We start from the raw sequence: 17211 nt of genomic DNA on the forward strand, positions 1-17211 counted from the left end.
CTTGTTTGTTTTTTATAGGGTTCCTTATAAATTATGATATTTTCTTGCTTACTGGCTTGTAATAGAAATAGAACAAAATAGAATTGAATAGAGGCTGGGTGCGGTGGCTCACGCCTGTAATCCCAACACTTCGGGAGGCCGAGGCGGGTGGATCATGACATCAAGAGATCAAGACCATCCAGGCCAATATGGTGAAACCCCATCTTTTTTTTTTTTTTTTTTTTTGAGACGGAGTCTCACGCTGTTGCCCAGGCTGGAGTGCAGTGGCGCGATCTCGGCTCACTGCAAGCTCCGCCTCCCGGGTTCCCGCCATTCTCCTGCCTCAGCCTCCTGAGTAGCTGGGACTACAGGCGCCCGCCACCGCGCCCGGCTAATTTTTTGTATTTTTAGTAGAGACGGGGTTTCACTGTGGTCTCGATCTCCTGACCTTGTGATCCGCCCGCCTCAGCCTCCCAAAGTGCTGGGATTACAGGCTTGAGCCACCACGCCCGGCCTGAAACCCCATCTTGACTTAAAATACAAAAATTAGCTGGGAATGGTGGCGCGCACCTGTAGACCCAGCTACTCGGGAGGCTGAGGCAAGAGAACCACTTGAACCTAGGAGGCAGAAGTTGCAGTGAGCCGAGATCGTGCCACTGCACTCCAGCCTGGGCAACAGAGTGAGATTCTGTCTCTAAAAAAAATAAAAGAATAGAATAGAAATAGTTGTTTTCTTTTAAGGGGATGTGGTACCTTTCCTTCAGAGTTGATGTGAGCAGTAAAAGAATACATTAAGTATTAGGACAAAGTACATGGTAATTATTTAACAAATGTTACCTATTATTATCATCTTATAATGGTAAGACTCAGGTGGACTGAGTTCCACCATAACTGTGGCTTTGTTGGGATGTTATCATGTGGTAAAGAGTTCCACCCATCAATGCTGTCCTGCAGAAGGCTCTATATTTAGCTACATTTAGGTTGTTTAAAAGTCATCCTTAACTCAGGCCGGGCGCAGTGGCTCACGCCTGTAATCCTCTCACTTTGGGAGGCCAAGGTAGGGGGGATCACAAGGTCAGGAGATCGAGACCATCCTGGCTAACACGGTGAAACCCAATCTCTACTAAAAATACAAAAACAAAATTAGCTAGGCGTTGGTGGCAGGCGCCTGTAGTCCCAGCCACTCGGGAGCCTGAGGCAGAGAATGGTGTGAACCCGGGAGGCACAGCTTGCAGTGAGCCGAGATCGTGCCACTGCATTCCAGCCTGGTTGACAGAGTGAGACTCCGTCTTAAAAAAAAAAAAAAAGTCGGCCGGGCGCGGTGGCTCAAGCCTGTAATCCCAGCACTTTGGGAGGCCGAGACGGGCGGATCACGAGGTCAGGAGATCGAGAGACGATCCCGGCTAACACGGTGAAACCCCGTCTCTACTAAAAAATACAAAAAAATAGCCAGGCGAGGTGGCGGGCGCCTGTAGTCCCAGCTACTCGGGAGGCTGAGGCAGAAGAATGGCGTAAACCCGGGAGGCGGAGCTTGCAGTGAGCTGAGATCCGGCCACTGCACTCCAGCCTGGGTGACAGAGCAAGACTCCATCTCAAAAAAAAAAAAAAAAAAAAGTCAACCTTAACTCTACTTAATCTTAATGTAGAATTTTGTGCTCCTAGAATAAAATCTACTTGGTCATGGATCAAGACATTCCTTTCAATCACTACTGGATTTGGATTATTAAATTTTATTTGTTTTCTGCATCTAAGTGAGACTGGTCTAGCACGCTGTTAGTACCTGCCTGGTTTTGGTACTGTCCTTGTCTGATCTCAGTATCAGAGTATGTTGGTTTCAAAGAACACAGTGGGAAGATTTCTGTATTTCTCTAGGCTCTGGAACAGTTTAACAATGTAACTGAATTTTGAAGGGGAGACAATTCAGCCACTAAAATCGTTTGGACTTAAATGTTCTGAGATGAACCAGATCTTAGCCACTTTTTCAACTTTTTGGCTGGAGTGCAGTGGTGCAATCTCAGTTCACTGCAGCCTCCACCTCCCCAGGTTCTAGCAATTCTCCTGCCTCAGGCTCCTGAGTAGCTGGGGCTGCAGGCATGTGCCACCATGCCCCGCCAGTTTTGTATTTTTAGTAGAGACAGGGTTTCACCATGTTGGCCAGGCTGGTCTCGAACTCCTGACCTCAAGTGATCCCTCTTCCTTGGCTTCCCAAAGTGCTGGGATTGCAGGTGTGAGCCCAGCCCACTTTTTCAACTTCTTATGGCCACTGGTCTATTCATATTTTCTATCTTTTTGGCATTTAATATTTTCTTGGAAAATAGCCAGTGTCATCTCTCTCTATAGGAATTAAGTTATAAGTCTTTCTTGACTTTTAAAATCTCCAATGTGTAGGAAATATTCCCTTTTCTATTCATACTCTTATTTGTACATCCTTGCATTCTTCACCTGGCTTCCCAGAACTTTCTATTTTACTATTTTTTACCCACAAATAATCAGCTCTTAGCTTAATTTGTCAAATTTATTTTCATTTCATTGAGCTATAATCTTACAAAATTATTTTTCTTCACCCTTTTTAGGGTTTTCCTCCCCTAGTGTTCTGAGTTAAATATTTATTCCATCTACCTCGAGATCTTTGCTTTCTAAAGTAAGCACACTTCAGTTTTCTTGACTTTGTTCTTAATTTCCATTAAAAAATTTTTAGCAGAGAATGTGTCTGTATAATTTCTACTTTATGAAACTTGGGGGTTTTTTTGGTGGCCTAATATATATTTGTAACCATGAGTGTTTCACACAAACATGCATTTTTGGTCTTGGGGATGTAAAACTATGTATTATAAACATACCAATTATTAGGTGTATTATTCAAATCTATGTTATATATTATAATCTCTTAGAGCATTTCTGGGAGGTGTACTGAGTCTTCTACTATAGCTGTGGCTTTGTTGGGATGTTACATGGTAAAGAGTTTCATCCATCAATGCTGTCCTGTGGAAGGCTCTACATTTAGGTTGTTTGAAAGTCATTTTTTCTAGGCCAGGCACAGTGGCTCACACCTGTAATCCCAGCACTTTGGAAGGCCAAGGCAGACATATCACTTGAGGTCAGGAATTCGAGATCAGCCTGGCCAACAACGTGAAACCCCATCTCTACTAAAATACAAAAATTAGCCGGGCATGGTAGCAGATGCCTGTAATCTCAGCTACTTAGGAGGCTGAGACAGAAGAATCTCTTGAACCCAGGAGGTGGAGGTTGCAGTGAGCCAAGATGAGCCAAGATCGTGCCATTGCACTCCAGCCTGGGTGACACAGCAAGACTCTCTCTCTAAATAAATAAATAAATCTGGAAAACACGGCATATGGAACCACATGTTCAGCAAGAATGCACCTTGCCCATGTGAACTGCCAAAAGTGAGGGCTGAAGACTAGTTGCCAAAGCTGTCAAAAGAGAGCTGGGCGTGTGGCTCACGCCTGTAATCCCAACACTTCGGGAGGCCAAGGCAGTTGGATCACCCGAGGTCACGAGTTCAAGACCAGCCTGGCCAACATGGCGAAACCCTGTCTCTACTAAAAATATTTAAAAATTAGCTGGGCATGGTGGCACAGGTCTGTAATCCCAGCTATGCAGGAGGCTGAAGCATGAGAATTGCTTGAACCTGGGGTGAGCCGAGATCGTGCCAGGGCACTCCAGCCTGGGCAACAGAGCAAGACTCTGTCTCAAAAAAAGAAAGCTGTTAAAAGATCAGATGCAGACATTTGATGTTCCTCTGTCAGAGTGAGAGGGAAGACAGTAATCTCAATGTTCTGCTCAGAAGAGCCTTTAAAATAGTCAGGAACTAGAAAAGTACATCCCAGCCCCTAGTCAAAGGTGCATATGAAACAACAGCCCTGACAAACGGTAAGGTTGAAACTGTTTATGTTACATTACACAAATTAGAATAACTTCAAATCAGTTTCCAAATTGAGCCCAGAGACAACCTCATCTTGGTCTAAAACTTCAAAATAAACCCACAAGAGGGACATCTTTAAAAAATAAATTAAAAAATTAAAAAAAAATCTTAATTATAATCTGGGAGTAGGAGTGAAAGCAGAGATAATCTCCAAAAAGCCTCTTAAAGTTTAAAAAACCAAAATCGGAGCCAGCTCTCATCCAGCAGGTGCAGCAGATATCACTCCCCCTTGCCATGTAAGAGCTATGTGGTGTTATTTTACTGGATGAAGGAACCACAAAGCCTACTTAAAGGTCAACTTCTTAAAAATCTATTTCTGCTCCTTTCCCTGAACGCAGGAGCCCACGGCAGACTACAGCAGCAGGGATCAACAGTGAACTGACCTCCACCATTGTCTTCAGCTCTCTCTCTTTAAGCTAAGCTAACACTTGTAGTAATTCTCGGTGACTCCTGCTAAGGACCCCTTGCTTTTGGAAAACTACAGAATTTTCCAAAAGGTACAGGGACATGTCTTAACCTGCGTGGTATGTCTGCAGGACTTGGTCAGGTCCCCATGACATTTAGGGGCCAGCCACTAGCCAGGCCATAGGCTGTTTATGAACACAGGTTAGGGAATCTATGATGAAGAGTCTCAAGTTTCCCAAAAGGAGGAATTCACTCTTGGACTGCATTTCCTGAGGCTTTATTTTTAGTCCAAACTTAATATCAACTTCCAAATGCCAGAGGGCAACCTCTATAAGGCACTTGGCCTTACAGGGTAGCATTTTCTTTACTCTCAACAGGAAATACAGAAGCCAAGACAGGGACAAAGTCTGCCTCTTCTGTGATTCCTCTTATCAATGCCATTACAAAATCCCATGATCTATGGGAAATCTATGGTTAAGTCTGAAGGTTTTAAAAAGGCACAATCCCAGGCTGGGGGTAGTAGCTCATTCCTCTAATTCCAACATTTGAGAGAATCACTTGAGCCCAGGAGTTTGAGACCAGCCTAGGCAATATAGTGAGACCTCATTTACACAAAATTTTTTTTTTAAATTAGCCAGGTACGGTGGTGGATGCCTGTATTACCAGTTACTTGGGAGGCTGAGGCAAGAGGATCACATGAACCTGGGAGGTCAAGGATCCAGTGAGCCATGATCATACCACTGTAGTCCAGCCTGGATGACAGAGCAAAATTTTGTCTTATAAAATAAAAAAATAAATAAGTCATGGTACCTCAGGGAACCCCAAACTCCTCAGAATGGGTTTATTCTAAATCTGGCAACAGAAGCAGGAATGGAGCCATCCTGACAGCTGCTACCTGGCTCCTGGGCAAGGCCTCTGTCCATAGGTAAAGCCAGGTAATAAAGAGCCCATCACAAATACAGTCCTACTAGGCTCCTGAGGAAGAGTGCTAACTGGTGTTATTTTAATGTACAGAACTCCTGGGAAGGTACAGGCTGGGAATATAGTGCTGAGGAAGAGGGGTATTATACGCCAGCGAGTGCTTGTGCATTAGGCTCAGTCATTCAAAACTTAGAATAATGGAAACTCTTCTCATGGACCTGCCCAGTTATTTTGGTTCTAAGATAGGCCAGAATCGATCTGCTAGATGGTTTACCATGGCAATACAGGCTGTAGCAGAAACCTGGGGACAGGAGAGTCAAGCGCTGTGGCCAGGACATCTAAGGCTTAGAAGGTTTTCCAGGAGAACCTTTCCATATCTTCCTTTGTGAAAGCTAATGGTAGGAGAGGTGTGTGAGAGAAACATGGCCAGTGACAAAAGGGGTCTTCTTTGCTAAAAGAGACTTAGCCAGTTTCTTCGCCAGGACAAGAGGGAAGGAGAGTAGGGATGGGCTAGTAAAGACAAACTTCACACTGGCTGTGAAACTCAGACTCATCCCTGCCTAATCCGTTGTGGCTAAATGAACACTGCACCCCCTCCCTGTTTCCTACAGGCCATCACAATGGCCACAGGGTCCAGCTACAGCTCACCTCATGAGTTCCATGAGAGAAGTTCAGACGAGCCACATTCATTCCAGACTTAATCATCTCCTTCAACGTCTCCACTGATCGGGAAGCTGGGCCTATTAGGAAAAGTTTTAAAGTCACAAGTATTAATTATTCAAAGAAGGAAAAACATTTAAGTTTGCTTAAGTTTAAAGAATTTTTTTCCCTGAAAACTTTTCCTCTCCCAAATAGCTCAAAAGTCTTTAAAAAGTGTATGGAAGGCTACCACCGTGCCAGCTTACTTTTTTGATTTACTGGGACACTTCGACCATTTCCTTCAAATTCTGCAGGCTCCCACTGTATCAGAAAAGCCTAGGTTAAGACTTGGCCAGCCTTCTCCGCCCTCACTGAAACCCAGCCAGATGTCCAACCACAGAATCTTGGTTGCACAGAACATATTAAAAAGATCTTTCCTAGGTCTGTAAGTTGCTCCTACAAAGACCTGCTAAGGAAAACACCCTCTAAATTTTGCCTATAGCATAAAACCTAAAGCATATGGATTCTTTTTGCAACAAATTGTTTTTTTATTATAAACTGGTAATTTATAATTTGGGTTACAAAGTTACGTAATCCAATACATACAGTTTGGATACAATGTGGAATAATTAAATCAGGTTAGTTAACATATCCATGACTTCAAGTACTTAACATTTTTGTGGTGAGAACATTTGAAATTTACTCTTAGCAATGTTTTTTTCTTTTTTCTTTCTTTTTTTTTGAGACAGAGTTTCATTCTTGTTGCCAAGGCTGGAGTGCAATGGTCAGGTCTCGGTTCACTGCAACCTCTACCTCCCAGGTTCAAGCGATTCTCCTGCCTCAGCCTCCCAAGTAGCTGGGATTATAGACACCTGCCACCACGCCCGGCTATTTTTTTTTATTTTTAGTAGAGATGGGATTTCACTATGTTGGCCAGGCTGGTTCTCCTGACCTCAGGTGATCCGCCCACCTCAGCCTCCCAAAGTGCTGGGATTACAGGCATGTGCCACCACACCCAGACAATTTTTTTTTTCCTAAGACAGGATCTCGCTCTGTTTCCCAGACTGGAGTGCAGTGGTGTGATCATGACTCACTGCAACTTCAATCTCCTGGACTCAGGTGATCTTTTTCTCAGCCTCCCATGTAGTCAGAACTACAGGTGCATGCCACCATGCCCAGCTAATTTTTTTTTCTTTTGTTTTTACTTTTTGGAGAGATAGGGTCTAAGTTGCTCAGGCTGGTCTCAAATTTCTAGCCTCAGACAATCCTCCCACCTTGGCCTCCCAAAGTGCTGGGAGCCACCATACCTGGCCATCTTAGCAATTTTGAAATGTCTAATACTCTCTTATTAACTGTATTTGCCATCCTGTGCACATACTAATTCGTTACTGCAACTTCCTATGACCTGAGTCCTTTTATAAGAATCTGTGTAGCATCCCATGTAGCACCTAGGTTTGTTAGGACATTTAGTTAAGTCTTTTCAGGAGAGAAAGGGTCACTTTCCATGAAGCCCTTTTTTTGGGGAAGGGGCACACCCACTCACCAATGGTACAGATGATGCCAGTGTTCCGGGCTGTGATGGGTGGTGAGTCAATGTCCAGGCGGCACATGTGCTCCAGGAATGTGTCAGCCATGGCTGCATGCAGCTGCTGGGTCTGAATGAAGGCAGTCCCGGCTTCACTATGGGGCTTCGACATGGCTGCTGAGGTCCTGGGTCCAGACAAATTGAAAGAGAGTGGTAAGACTGAGAAGTGGTTAATATACCATTTATCACAGGAGGGTGTCTCCTGCTTATACATTAACTCAATAAGCACGCTTTGTACACAAGCCACAGGGAAGCCAGACATGCTGTGGTTATGTGGTTGCTCCTCATGTTAGACAAAGGGTTCACAAGATGGTGAACAATGGAAATGGACCTTACTGAACAAGTTAAAACCTCCCACCTACTGCTGACAGTCCCAAGCACCCACAGTAAGCAGGTCTCTCTTACACTAGGCTGACATCTACTTAGACAGCTTTCCCACCACCCTATCTATAAATAACATCATTTAACATGCAATGAAGGAGCTTCCAACGAAGGAAGTTATAACCAATCTTCCAGTGATACAAACAACTAACTCCTAGCTTAGTGCCTAGATAAGCCTAGATATCTGTATGTCAAGTTGTCACAAAGCTACAAATAGCTGCTTTGTCGTGGGGCACCCACATTGCCTCTTTACAATCCTCACCCAACCCAAAGTCATTCCCCTGAATGCAAAAGCTTCCATCCTAGGAGGCTAAACCTAAAACCACATCTACTGTTGGCCAGAAGGACGTTAGGACACGTAAAGCAATTTGCAATTTGCAAAGCAAGGATAACATAAGGGCACTGGTATAATTCTAAAATTATCACAACTACATTAACAGGATAGCTGCAACATAGAGAAATTAAAGTTGCTGGTCAAATCTTTTCCCCAAAAGATTTTTGATACACATCCTGTTTTCTTTTCTAAGCCTGACAAGTATACCACCACTCTGTAACACAGACCATCAGTTCCAGGTAATTAACTAGCCCAGGTCACAACCCTGACAATGGCCCCGACCTTTGCTTTCTTCATTAATGACTTACAACTAAACTCGCTCAGCCTCTTAGTTAGCTGATTAGAGACAAAGGCTCAGGAGAAGCTTCCAGGCAGTGTTTGAAGAACTATCAGGTAAGGATGTGAACCAGAAGCTTGCTACATTTCTCATCAGAAAGTTGTTTCCTTGAGTTCTCACACCAAGGGCTACTCTTTCTAAAACGCTTTAGCCTAAATGCTTCAGCCAAGCAAGGCTCAGAAACAAGTCCCTCTTTAGCCCTTCCCCATCTCTTCCTAAATCTCAAAGTTCCAAATCAAGGCATCTCACACATATGACCCTTACTCCTTTACCCTGTTCCATCCCTGACTTTGTGGGCTCTCTGGGTGGCTCCAGCAGAGTATGCATCTAAACCCATCTCTGCCATCTCCAAAGAAGGCCTATTAAGGTCCAAAGAGCTCTGAAGGCAATAGTGAACAGTCTGTCGGCTATGGAAAACTGATGGCCACAAGTCCTCAACCACAGATTCTAAAACTTTTAAAATGGGGAAATAAGATACCAACTAACTATTCAACGTGGCAAATCCATTCTTCATTTCAACTGTATTTCCTAAGCCTCTAATATCTACTATGTATCCTCTCTTCCAGGACCTATATGGTTTTGTATTTCCTAGCACCTAGTAAGTGGAAGCATTCTAGTGTTTGTTAAATGACCTTTCAGTCTCTCTGAATGCCTCTTTGTCAGAATCAAAGTTATGCCTCTGCTCCCCCGTCCCTAAATCTGAGAAACTTCTACATTACTGACAGGAAAGCCTGGGGCACCCTGGTCCCTCTCCCTACACTCATGGTTAAGGGGGGGCTGGCATACCTTCACAGCTCCCAGCTGGGCTTAGGGAAGTCTGGCTGTTAAGGGAACATTACTGAGAGATGGCACAGCAGGCCAGTTGGAACACAAAGGCCTTGCTGTGGCCTCCAATGGGCCTACAATCTGGGGACTACATTGTGAACAAAATAAGATCTGAATAAGTGGGTCAGAGTAACTAATTCCACTCTTTTTAAAAACCATCAGCTGGCTCTTCTTAGACCTGAGATATCAGGGTCTTCTTGTAAAGACCTGGCTGGGGCCACTGAATATCAGGTCATACCTTTGGTTCTCTGGGCTTGGGCTTCCGGTGACATAATGCTCTCCTTTTGGCTCAGGTTGGCTCCTTGGCCTCACTTGCAAAGACCGCTCAGAGCTGAATAAAGTGTGCCCTGGAGAGCTGTACAAGGATTAAGGTAAAAGCTGAGTGTAACTAAAGCTCTTTGGGGTAATGGAAAAATTACCTTAATAACCAGGTATCCAGGTGGCAGCTGCTCTACAGATTCAGCTGTTATGTCTCTTTAAACACGTGATTTACTAACATTCCACTATTCTATACAAGAACCTGGTCCCTCCCCTTTTGGGAGTGGGGAAGGGACACCAAATTAAACATACCTAAAAGACCTGGGAGGATATATACTGATATTTTAATAGGATGTCATTGGGGTGGTAGGATTACAACAACAACAACAAAAATTCCTCTTTATTAACAAATTTACTGATATAAAATAAAAATACTTTTATAGTAAGAAATTATGTACACCTTTTTTGGAAATATTTATATGCATCCTATAAAATTGTTGGGAGGAAGTAAATGAAATGTGAAGATACCAATTCCATTAATCGGTTGCTGCTCTATGCACTTCAAGAATAATCTGCTTTTTTGGCCGGGCGCGGTGGCTCAAGCCTGTAATCCCAGCACTTTGGGAGGCCGAGACGGGCGGATCACAAGGTCAGGAGATCGAGACCATCCTGGCTAACACGGTGAAACCCTGTCTCTACTAAAAAATACAAAAAACTAGCCGGGCGAGGTGGTGGGCGCCTGTAGTCCCGGCTACTCGGGAGGCTGAGGCAGGAGAATGGCGTAAAAACCCGGGAGGCGGAGCTTGCAGTGAGCTGAGATCCGGTCACTGCACTCCACCCTGGGCGACATAGCGAGACTCCGTCTCAAAAAAAAAAAAAAAAAAAGAATAATCTGCTTTTAAAAGACAGCAAAGATACATGTCTCAAAAAAGAAAACCAAACAAACATGTCTTAGGCCCTACATCACAAATGTATTATAGGAGAGTTTCAATGGCTTAAAGTGGTCAACCTTAATATAGTCAGAACCTCAAAGCAAAAAAAAAAAAAGTCCATAGGATAATCCCATGCCTCAAATCTGTTAGTTACATGCCCAAATCCAGCAAACTAGTCTGTTCTCAAGCTTTACAGTAAAAGCTTTGTGACAATGTTCTGGTACAGAAGGGCTGCCTCCAAGTCCAGAAGATGCCATTAGCAGATAAAATTATATTGGCCTCAAACACAAACCCTATTTCAACTATCTCAAATTAAATCTGATGCCTATAAGCTCTAATTTTTGGCCAATAAGTACAAGAATGACAAATGAAAATTTCTATAGTGGATTTACACACTAGCAGTCAAAAAAAAAAGCTTGCCTGTCAGCAAGTTCATCCAGACTTCAGATCTCATGCATCCTTAATGCTCTCTTCGAGCCAGAGACCCCATACCTCAAGCTCAGGTCTTTCCTCAGGCTCTGACCGGAAGCCTCCCTTGCAGGGAGGGCCAGAGCTCTCCTGCTTTCTCCAAAATCCTCTTCCCAGCACAAGCTGCCCACACCACCAACCACCTACCTAGAGTTGTATGTACAACACTCACTGGACTCTCCCTTGGCGCCAGGAAAGCAGCCCAGTCTTGGTTTCTCAGGGCAGGCTTCTGGGAAAGACTCCTCTCCCTCATGCCAGTTGCCTGGACAGTGCCTGCCAGGACATGTGGCCCCACCCATGCCAGTCTGACTCACTACTGCATCCTCCTCCTAGGAAGGCACAGACATGCAGAGCCAACCTCCAGCCAGCAGTGGAAGCCTGGCGTATCCACTGATAGCAGCACACACCATGCCCAGGTCCAGGAGCCTTATTCTTGAGCCCGAGCCCCTGCAGTAAGATCTTCCTCAGAGCCATGTCTCCTCTGTGAGAAAGGAGACACCACCTCTAAGAGGCCTTAGTCTGGAGTTACAGGTTGGAACAGGCACAATCACAGCTCAGCTCTAGGTGCCCTATTCTCCCTTTCCTTTCTCATCTCAGACAGTTCCTGGCTCTTTGTATTAGTTTCCTTTGTGTCAGACACAATTTTTCGGCCATTCGTCAGAAACCAGGAGACAAAAATCATAAAAAATACCCAACACTCCCCACTCCAACCTTTTTTTTTTTGAGACAGGCTTTCACTCTGTCACTCAGGCTGGAGTGCAGTGGTATGATTATATTATATTATATTACATTATATATTATAGCTCACTGCACCCTCAAAACGATCCTCCAGCCTCAGCACCCCAAGTAGCTGGGACTACAGGCACGAACCACACCCAGCTCCCATGCTCCACTTCTTAGGGCCAGGACTGTTGTTGGGTTGCGCTGGGAAAGATTCACGCTTCACTCCACCAATTCTTTCACAAAGGACCAAATCATTCTGCCCTAATAAACCAGCCTGGCCCGTGAGTCTGCATCTGCCTAAGTCATTTTTACTTTGTACCAATTATGCTCCGATACCAACCTCACACAGATCAACTGTAAAATGGTGGCACCTGATGCTCACTTTCTCTCTCCAACGTTGCCAGTAGGTACACAAGATTGCGTTCCTTGCTGTGACGTCAGTTTGCTACCTACATCTTCAAGCCATCATGAAGGCCTTTCAACCCTCAACTCTTCAGAACACCAGCATCCATTAGAAAGTTTGCATCATGATATTCTGGCATTCGGGTCAGCCTGCTCTCTAGCTCTCTTCCTCAACAATGGAAATGGAATTTCTAAGATTTGCCCTAATCAAACTAGACCAGCAACATGATCAAAATGGGTGATGGGCCAGCAGAACCTAGTAAGGTCTGGAGTAGGCACTGTCCGTCTTCATATACAGTTAAGGATAATGACAATAGCATATTTGCATATGGGTGCAGGACACAGAGGATGAGATATCTTCCAGCTAAGAGACCTGGGTCTGAAGCCCACACTTTAACCCCAGCAGGCCCCACAGCAGAAAGCAGTATGGTGTTACCAAGCTACACAGAACAAAATGAGCCCACTTACAGGTTCTAGTAAAATTCCCTTGCTTTAAAAAAAAAAAAAAAAAAAAACACTTGGCTCTTTTATTTCTTCAGGGCTAAAAGTAAATGACTTGTCAACAGGAACCTAAGGTCCTATTTCCAGCTACAGTGTGGAATAGGGAAGAGCAGCTGATGCTAAACAGGCCTACTTCCCCAAAAGACCACTCAACTTCGGGTAAAGAAGTCCTAAGTCAGAGAACCCTCAGTATCCTCAGATGCCGAGTATTTCCTGGCTCTATCCCAGCTGCTCGGTGCAGACAACTGGTTTCAGCCTGAAGGAGGTGGTTTGGGGGAAGCGTTAGCTGCCTTGGGACATGGTGCCTCCTTACTAGGATTAAAAGTAGGGTGGTGTTTCTGGGTATGATATCCACACTCTAGAACCAGGAATCCTGATTTAGGACTCTTAAGTGCAACTAAGGTGGGTTATGGCCTCAGCAAAGTGAGGCACTGGCTCAGCATTTAATGGAAGGGCTGCCCTGCATTCTAGTTGGGGCAATAAAGGAGGAAAGGCAGTGCCAACTCTCCAAGAGCACTGAACTAGTTAGTATGACTGGTCTTCCTACAATAGCCTTTATAGGTTTGCTTCTATTTTGTTATGAATTAAAGAAAAAAAAAGTTTTAACATCTGCATCTCTACCACCCAGAACTGACCATTAACACTGAGCCATGGCCGGCTGTGGTGGCTCACGCCTGTAATCCCAACAGTTTGAAAGGCTGAGGTGGTCAGATCACTTGGGACTAGGAGTTCGAGACCAGCCTGGCTAATATGGCGAAACACTGTCACTACTAAACATACAAAAATTAGCCTGGCGCGCATCTGTAATCCCAGCTACTTGGGTGGCTGAGGCACAGAGTTGCTTGAATTCAAGAAGTGCAGATTGCAGTGAACAGAGATCGCACCACCGCACTCCAGCCTGTGCAACAGAGTGAAAAACTCTGTCTCAGAAAAAAAAGGAAAAAAAAAAAAAACACAAATAAAGGCTGAGCTGTATTTTCTTTACTTTCTTCTTCTTTTTTTTTTTTTTTGTTGAGATGGAGTCTCACTCTGTTGCCCAGGCTGGAGTGCAGTGGCATGACCTCAGCTCACTGCAAGCTCCACCTCCCAGGTTCATGCCATTCTCCTGCCTCAGCCTCCCAAGTAGCTGGAACTACAGGCGCCTGCCACCACGTCTGGCTAATTTGTGTGTGTGTGTGTATTTTTAGTACAGACGGGGTTTCACCGTGTTAGCCAGGATGGTCTCAATCTCCTGACCTCGTGATCCGCCCGCCTCAGCCTCCCAAAGTGCTGGGATTACAGGCGTCAGCCACTGCGCCTGGCCCTCTTTACTTTCTTAAAAAAAAAAAAATTATAATTTTATACAGTTCATTTTTTCCCCATCCCCAAGCTCCTCCAACCCTTTCCACCTCCATCATGAACTCTTTTTTCTATTTTATTTATTTAAATAGAGATGGGAATCTTGTGATGTTGCCCAGGCTGGTCTCGATCTCCTGGCCTCAAGTGATCCTCCTGCATCAGCCTCCCAAAGTGCTGGGATTACAGGCGTGAGCCACTGCACCCAGCCACATCATGCATTTTGACACCCAATCACTGTCATGAACTCTGTATCCTTCCAGTTCACTGAAGTCTATGTACAGTATATCTATATCTATACTGAAACCCTATAATATTGTGGTTTTCTTAATGCCCTAAGTGGTGCACTGTATATATCACTGAGTAACTTGTTTTTCACTCAGCAGCACATTCAAGATCCATCCAGTGGGTATATGGATCTAGCTAATTCATTTGAACTGTTACACTAGTCCACTGTACAACAGACAATTTTATTTATGGACTCCCTTACTGGTGGCCACTCCCCCTCCCCATTAAACTAGTTTTCCTCTATTAATCAATACTTTACTCTTGTAGTACATGTCTCCCTGTACTGTATGAGTTTCTATATATCCAGAAATTGAAGTCTTAGGTCATGGGGTATGTTTATTTCTATTTTTACTAAATATGGCTGATTTGCTCTCCAAAGTGGCTGTATCAATCAACGTTGAGTTGCTGCATTCCACACCTTCTTCCCTTGGTACTGCCAGACTTTTTAAATGTTTGCCCATCTGATGGGTGACATTTGTTTTTCTGCTCATCTAATGTTAATAACCAAAGAGGGATACCGAGATAGTTTCAATGTTTACGACATCTCTATTTCCCTGCTTAACTCAATCGAATCTCCTCTGAAATGGCATGGTGGACACAGTGGGTCTTATGTGCCCTGACTGATTCCATTGATGAGTAGTTCTTTTTTATTCATTGCCAAGGGAGACATCAGTTGTTTAAAACTGAAGAAACATGGCTGGGCGCGGTGGCTCATGCCTGTAATCCCAGCACTTTGGGAGGCCAAGACAGGCGGATCACGAGGTCAGCAGACCGAGACCATCCTGGCTAACATGGTGAAACCCCGTCTCTACTAAAAAATACAAAAAAATTAGCCTGGCGTGGTGGTGGGCGCCTATAGTCCCAGCTACTCAGGAGGCTGAGGCAGGAGAATGGCGTGAACCTGGGAGGTGGAGCTTGCAGTGAGCTGAGATCGTGCCACTGCACTCTACCCTGGGTTACAGTGTAAGACTCTATCTCAAAAAAATAAAATAAAATATGAATAAACATTATCTGTAAGTAAACTGAAGATGTTTGGAAGGGATAGGACTCCCTTCAGAGAATCTTGACTGCAGTGTTCAGCCAGCAGCTGTGCTGGTCCACAGTCTGAAATGCTAGGACTGGCAACCTCACTGCCCTTGTATAACTGGTCTTGGCATCTCTCCCACCGCAGCCCCAGCCTGCTTCCAAGACTGCTTGCTGGCATGAGGAAAGAGGCTTAGAGCTCCCCAGGAGCTTTGTCTACGGACAGAAGTGGGGGAGGTGAGTCTCAGAGGCCACCGAAGGTACTGCAGCCGGCTTGCTCCCTCCTACGTGCAGACAAGCACAAACCACTGCAGGGGCGGGGCTTCGCCGCACTGGGTGGTGGGGGCCCTAAAGCCCCCAACTCCTGAGCTGAGCAGTCATACCAAGAGGCCGGAAAGCCCAGCAGATGCTACACGCCACCCTCCACCACTCACCCAGGCTCACCTTCCCCCAACAGCTTCTTTAACAATGCCCCAAGTATTCAAATTACTCAATTATTCAGTCTGCCCCTTGGTAAAAAAATGCAAGCTCCCCAAAAGTAAGGTGGTATCACAAATGGTCTTCATATATCTGGTTGTCTAGCTCTATTCCCATCTGTATCAGAACTGATGCTTAAAGGGACAACTTAAAATCCTTAAGACCTCATACCAAATAAACCAATCTCACAAAGACCCTCGAAGTTGCAATAAAACTCTGCTCACAGGGGCAATGCATTCTTGTGGTATATCAGTTAAATTGGGATTTGACTGTGGGCTTTTGGAGTGATTCAGAAAGAAGGGTAATGTCAAATGAGTCATTTTCCTGTACTCTGGTCTCAGTCTTAGCTCTTGGCCAAGATAACACATCCGGATTTGCCTTCATAAAAGCTGAAGCAGGCCAGGCGTGGTGGCTCATGCCCGTAATCCCAGCACTTTGGGAGGCTCAGGCCAGTGGATCACCTAAGTCAGGAGTTCAAGACCAGCCTGGCTAACATGGTGAAACCCCATCTCTACTAAAAATACAAAAATATTAGCTGGGCGTGGTGGCAGGTGCCTGTAATTCCAGCTACTTCAGGAGGCTGAGGCAGGAGAATCGCTTGAACCCAGGAGGCGGAGGTTGCAGTGAGCCAAGATCGCACCATTGCACTCCAGACTGAGCAACAAGAGCAAAACTGTCTCAAAAAAAAAAAAAAAAAAAAAAAAAACCTGAAGCTTTAAAATGAACTAAAACCCAAGTAAAGTGAGTTTGTAATGTAACTGCTGCATTTTTTTCTATCTTCCTGCCCATGGCCATTTCCTCATTTCTTCCATTGCTTCAATATTAAGAAACAAACAGCTTTAAGAAATAAAATGGTTTTTCCTGTGACCCCACATCAGTGTCACAACATTCAAGGCACAGAAGCAACTCCCATAAAGTGCTAGCTGTTTAGAGTCACAGCCAACAAATTTGCTAAGTCACTGGGGGTACAGTTCTTAAAGAGCTAATGATGCTCTTTGCTAAAATATGAATACATTATTTCTAACGCAATGCTTACAATGAAAGCAGCTGTGCTAGACAGGAGACCAACATCCATACATTTTGGTTCAAGTCAGTAACTGAGAAATGAGTTCAAGAACCTTCTTTAAGTCATCATTAATCATGTCCCAGGAGAGGCTGCTGTGCCCGCTACAAAAGGGCCAGGAATGAAGCTGCACAGACTGCATTAGCTGGGCACCGGGCTCTGCCACTCTGCACCTAAGTTCTTAAGGCAGTACAGAGAACCAGGTGACCCGGACCAATCATTTTTCACTTAGTTGAGGCACTTTTTTTTTTTTTTTTTTGAGACGGAATCTAGCTCTGTCGCCCAGGCTGGAGTGCAGTGGCGCGATCTCGGCTCACCGCAAGCTCCGAAGTTGAGGCATTTTTAATTAGGGGAAATGCATGCTTCATTATTTGACTCACTGAAAGAGAAGG

General features: G+C 44.7%; 1 protein-coding gene across 42 annotated transcripts in view; it reads right to left on the minus strand.

Annotated features, from left to right (window-relative positions):
- Window positions 1-17211, minus strand: part of PKM (pyruvate kinase M1/2) — a 33408-nt gene that overhangs the window by 13334 nt on the left and 2863 nt on the right. For 13 of the 42 annotated variants that reach the window (XR_013395714.1, XM_077939714.1, XM_077939709.1 and 10 more), the window contains exons 2-3: window positions 7431-7597; window positions 5897-5988 (exon numbers count right to left, since the gene is read on the minus strand). Coding sequence is in view for 39 of the 42 variants with exons in the window: in XM_077939714.1 (XP_077795840.1) it covers window positions 5897-5988; window positions 7431-7584 (246 nt within the window). In the remaining 3 variants the exon portion in view is untranslated. Of the gene's footprint in view, window positions 1-5896; window positions 6093-7386; window positions 7598-9587; window positions 10183-10503; window positions 13522-17211 lie in introns of those variants that run through there. The other 29 variants (XR_013395715.1, XM_077939712.1, XM_077939705.1 and 26 more) reach the window with 13 other exon arrangements.

This window comes from Macaca mulatta, chromosome 7 (assembly GCF_049350105.2).
Source record: "Macaca mulatta isolate MMU2019108-1 chromosome 7, T2T-MMU8v2.0, whole genome shotgun sequence".
In the NCBI taxonomy this organism is placed as follows: Eukaryota; Metazoa; Chordata; class Mammalia; order Primates; family Cercopithecidae; genus Macaca; species Macaca mulatta.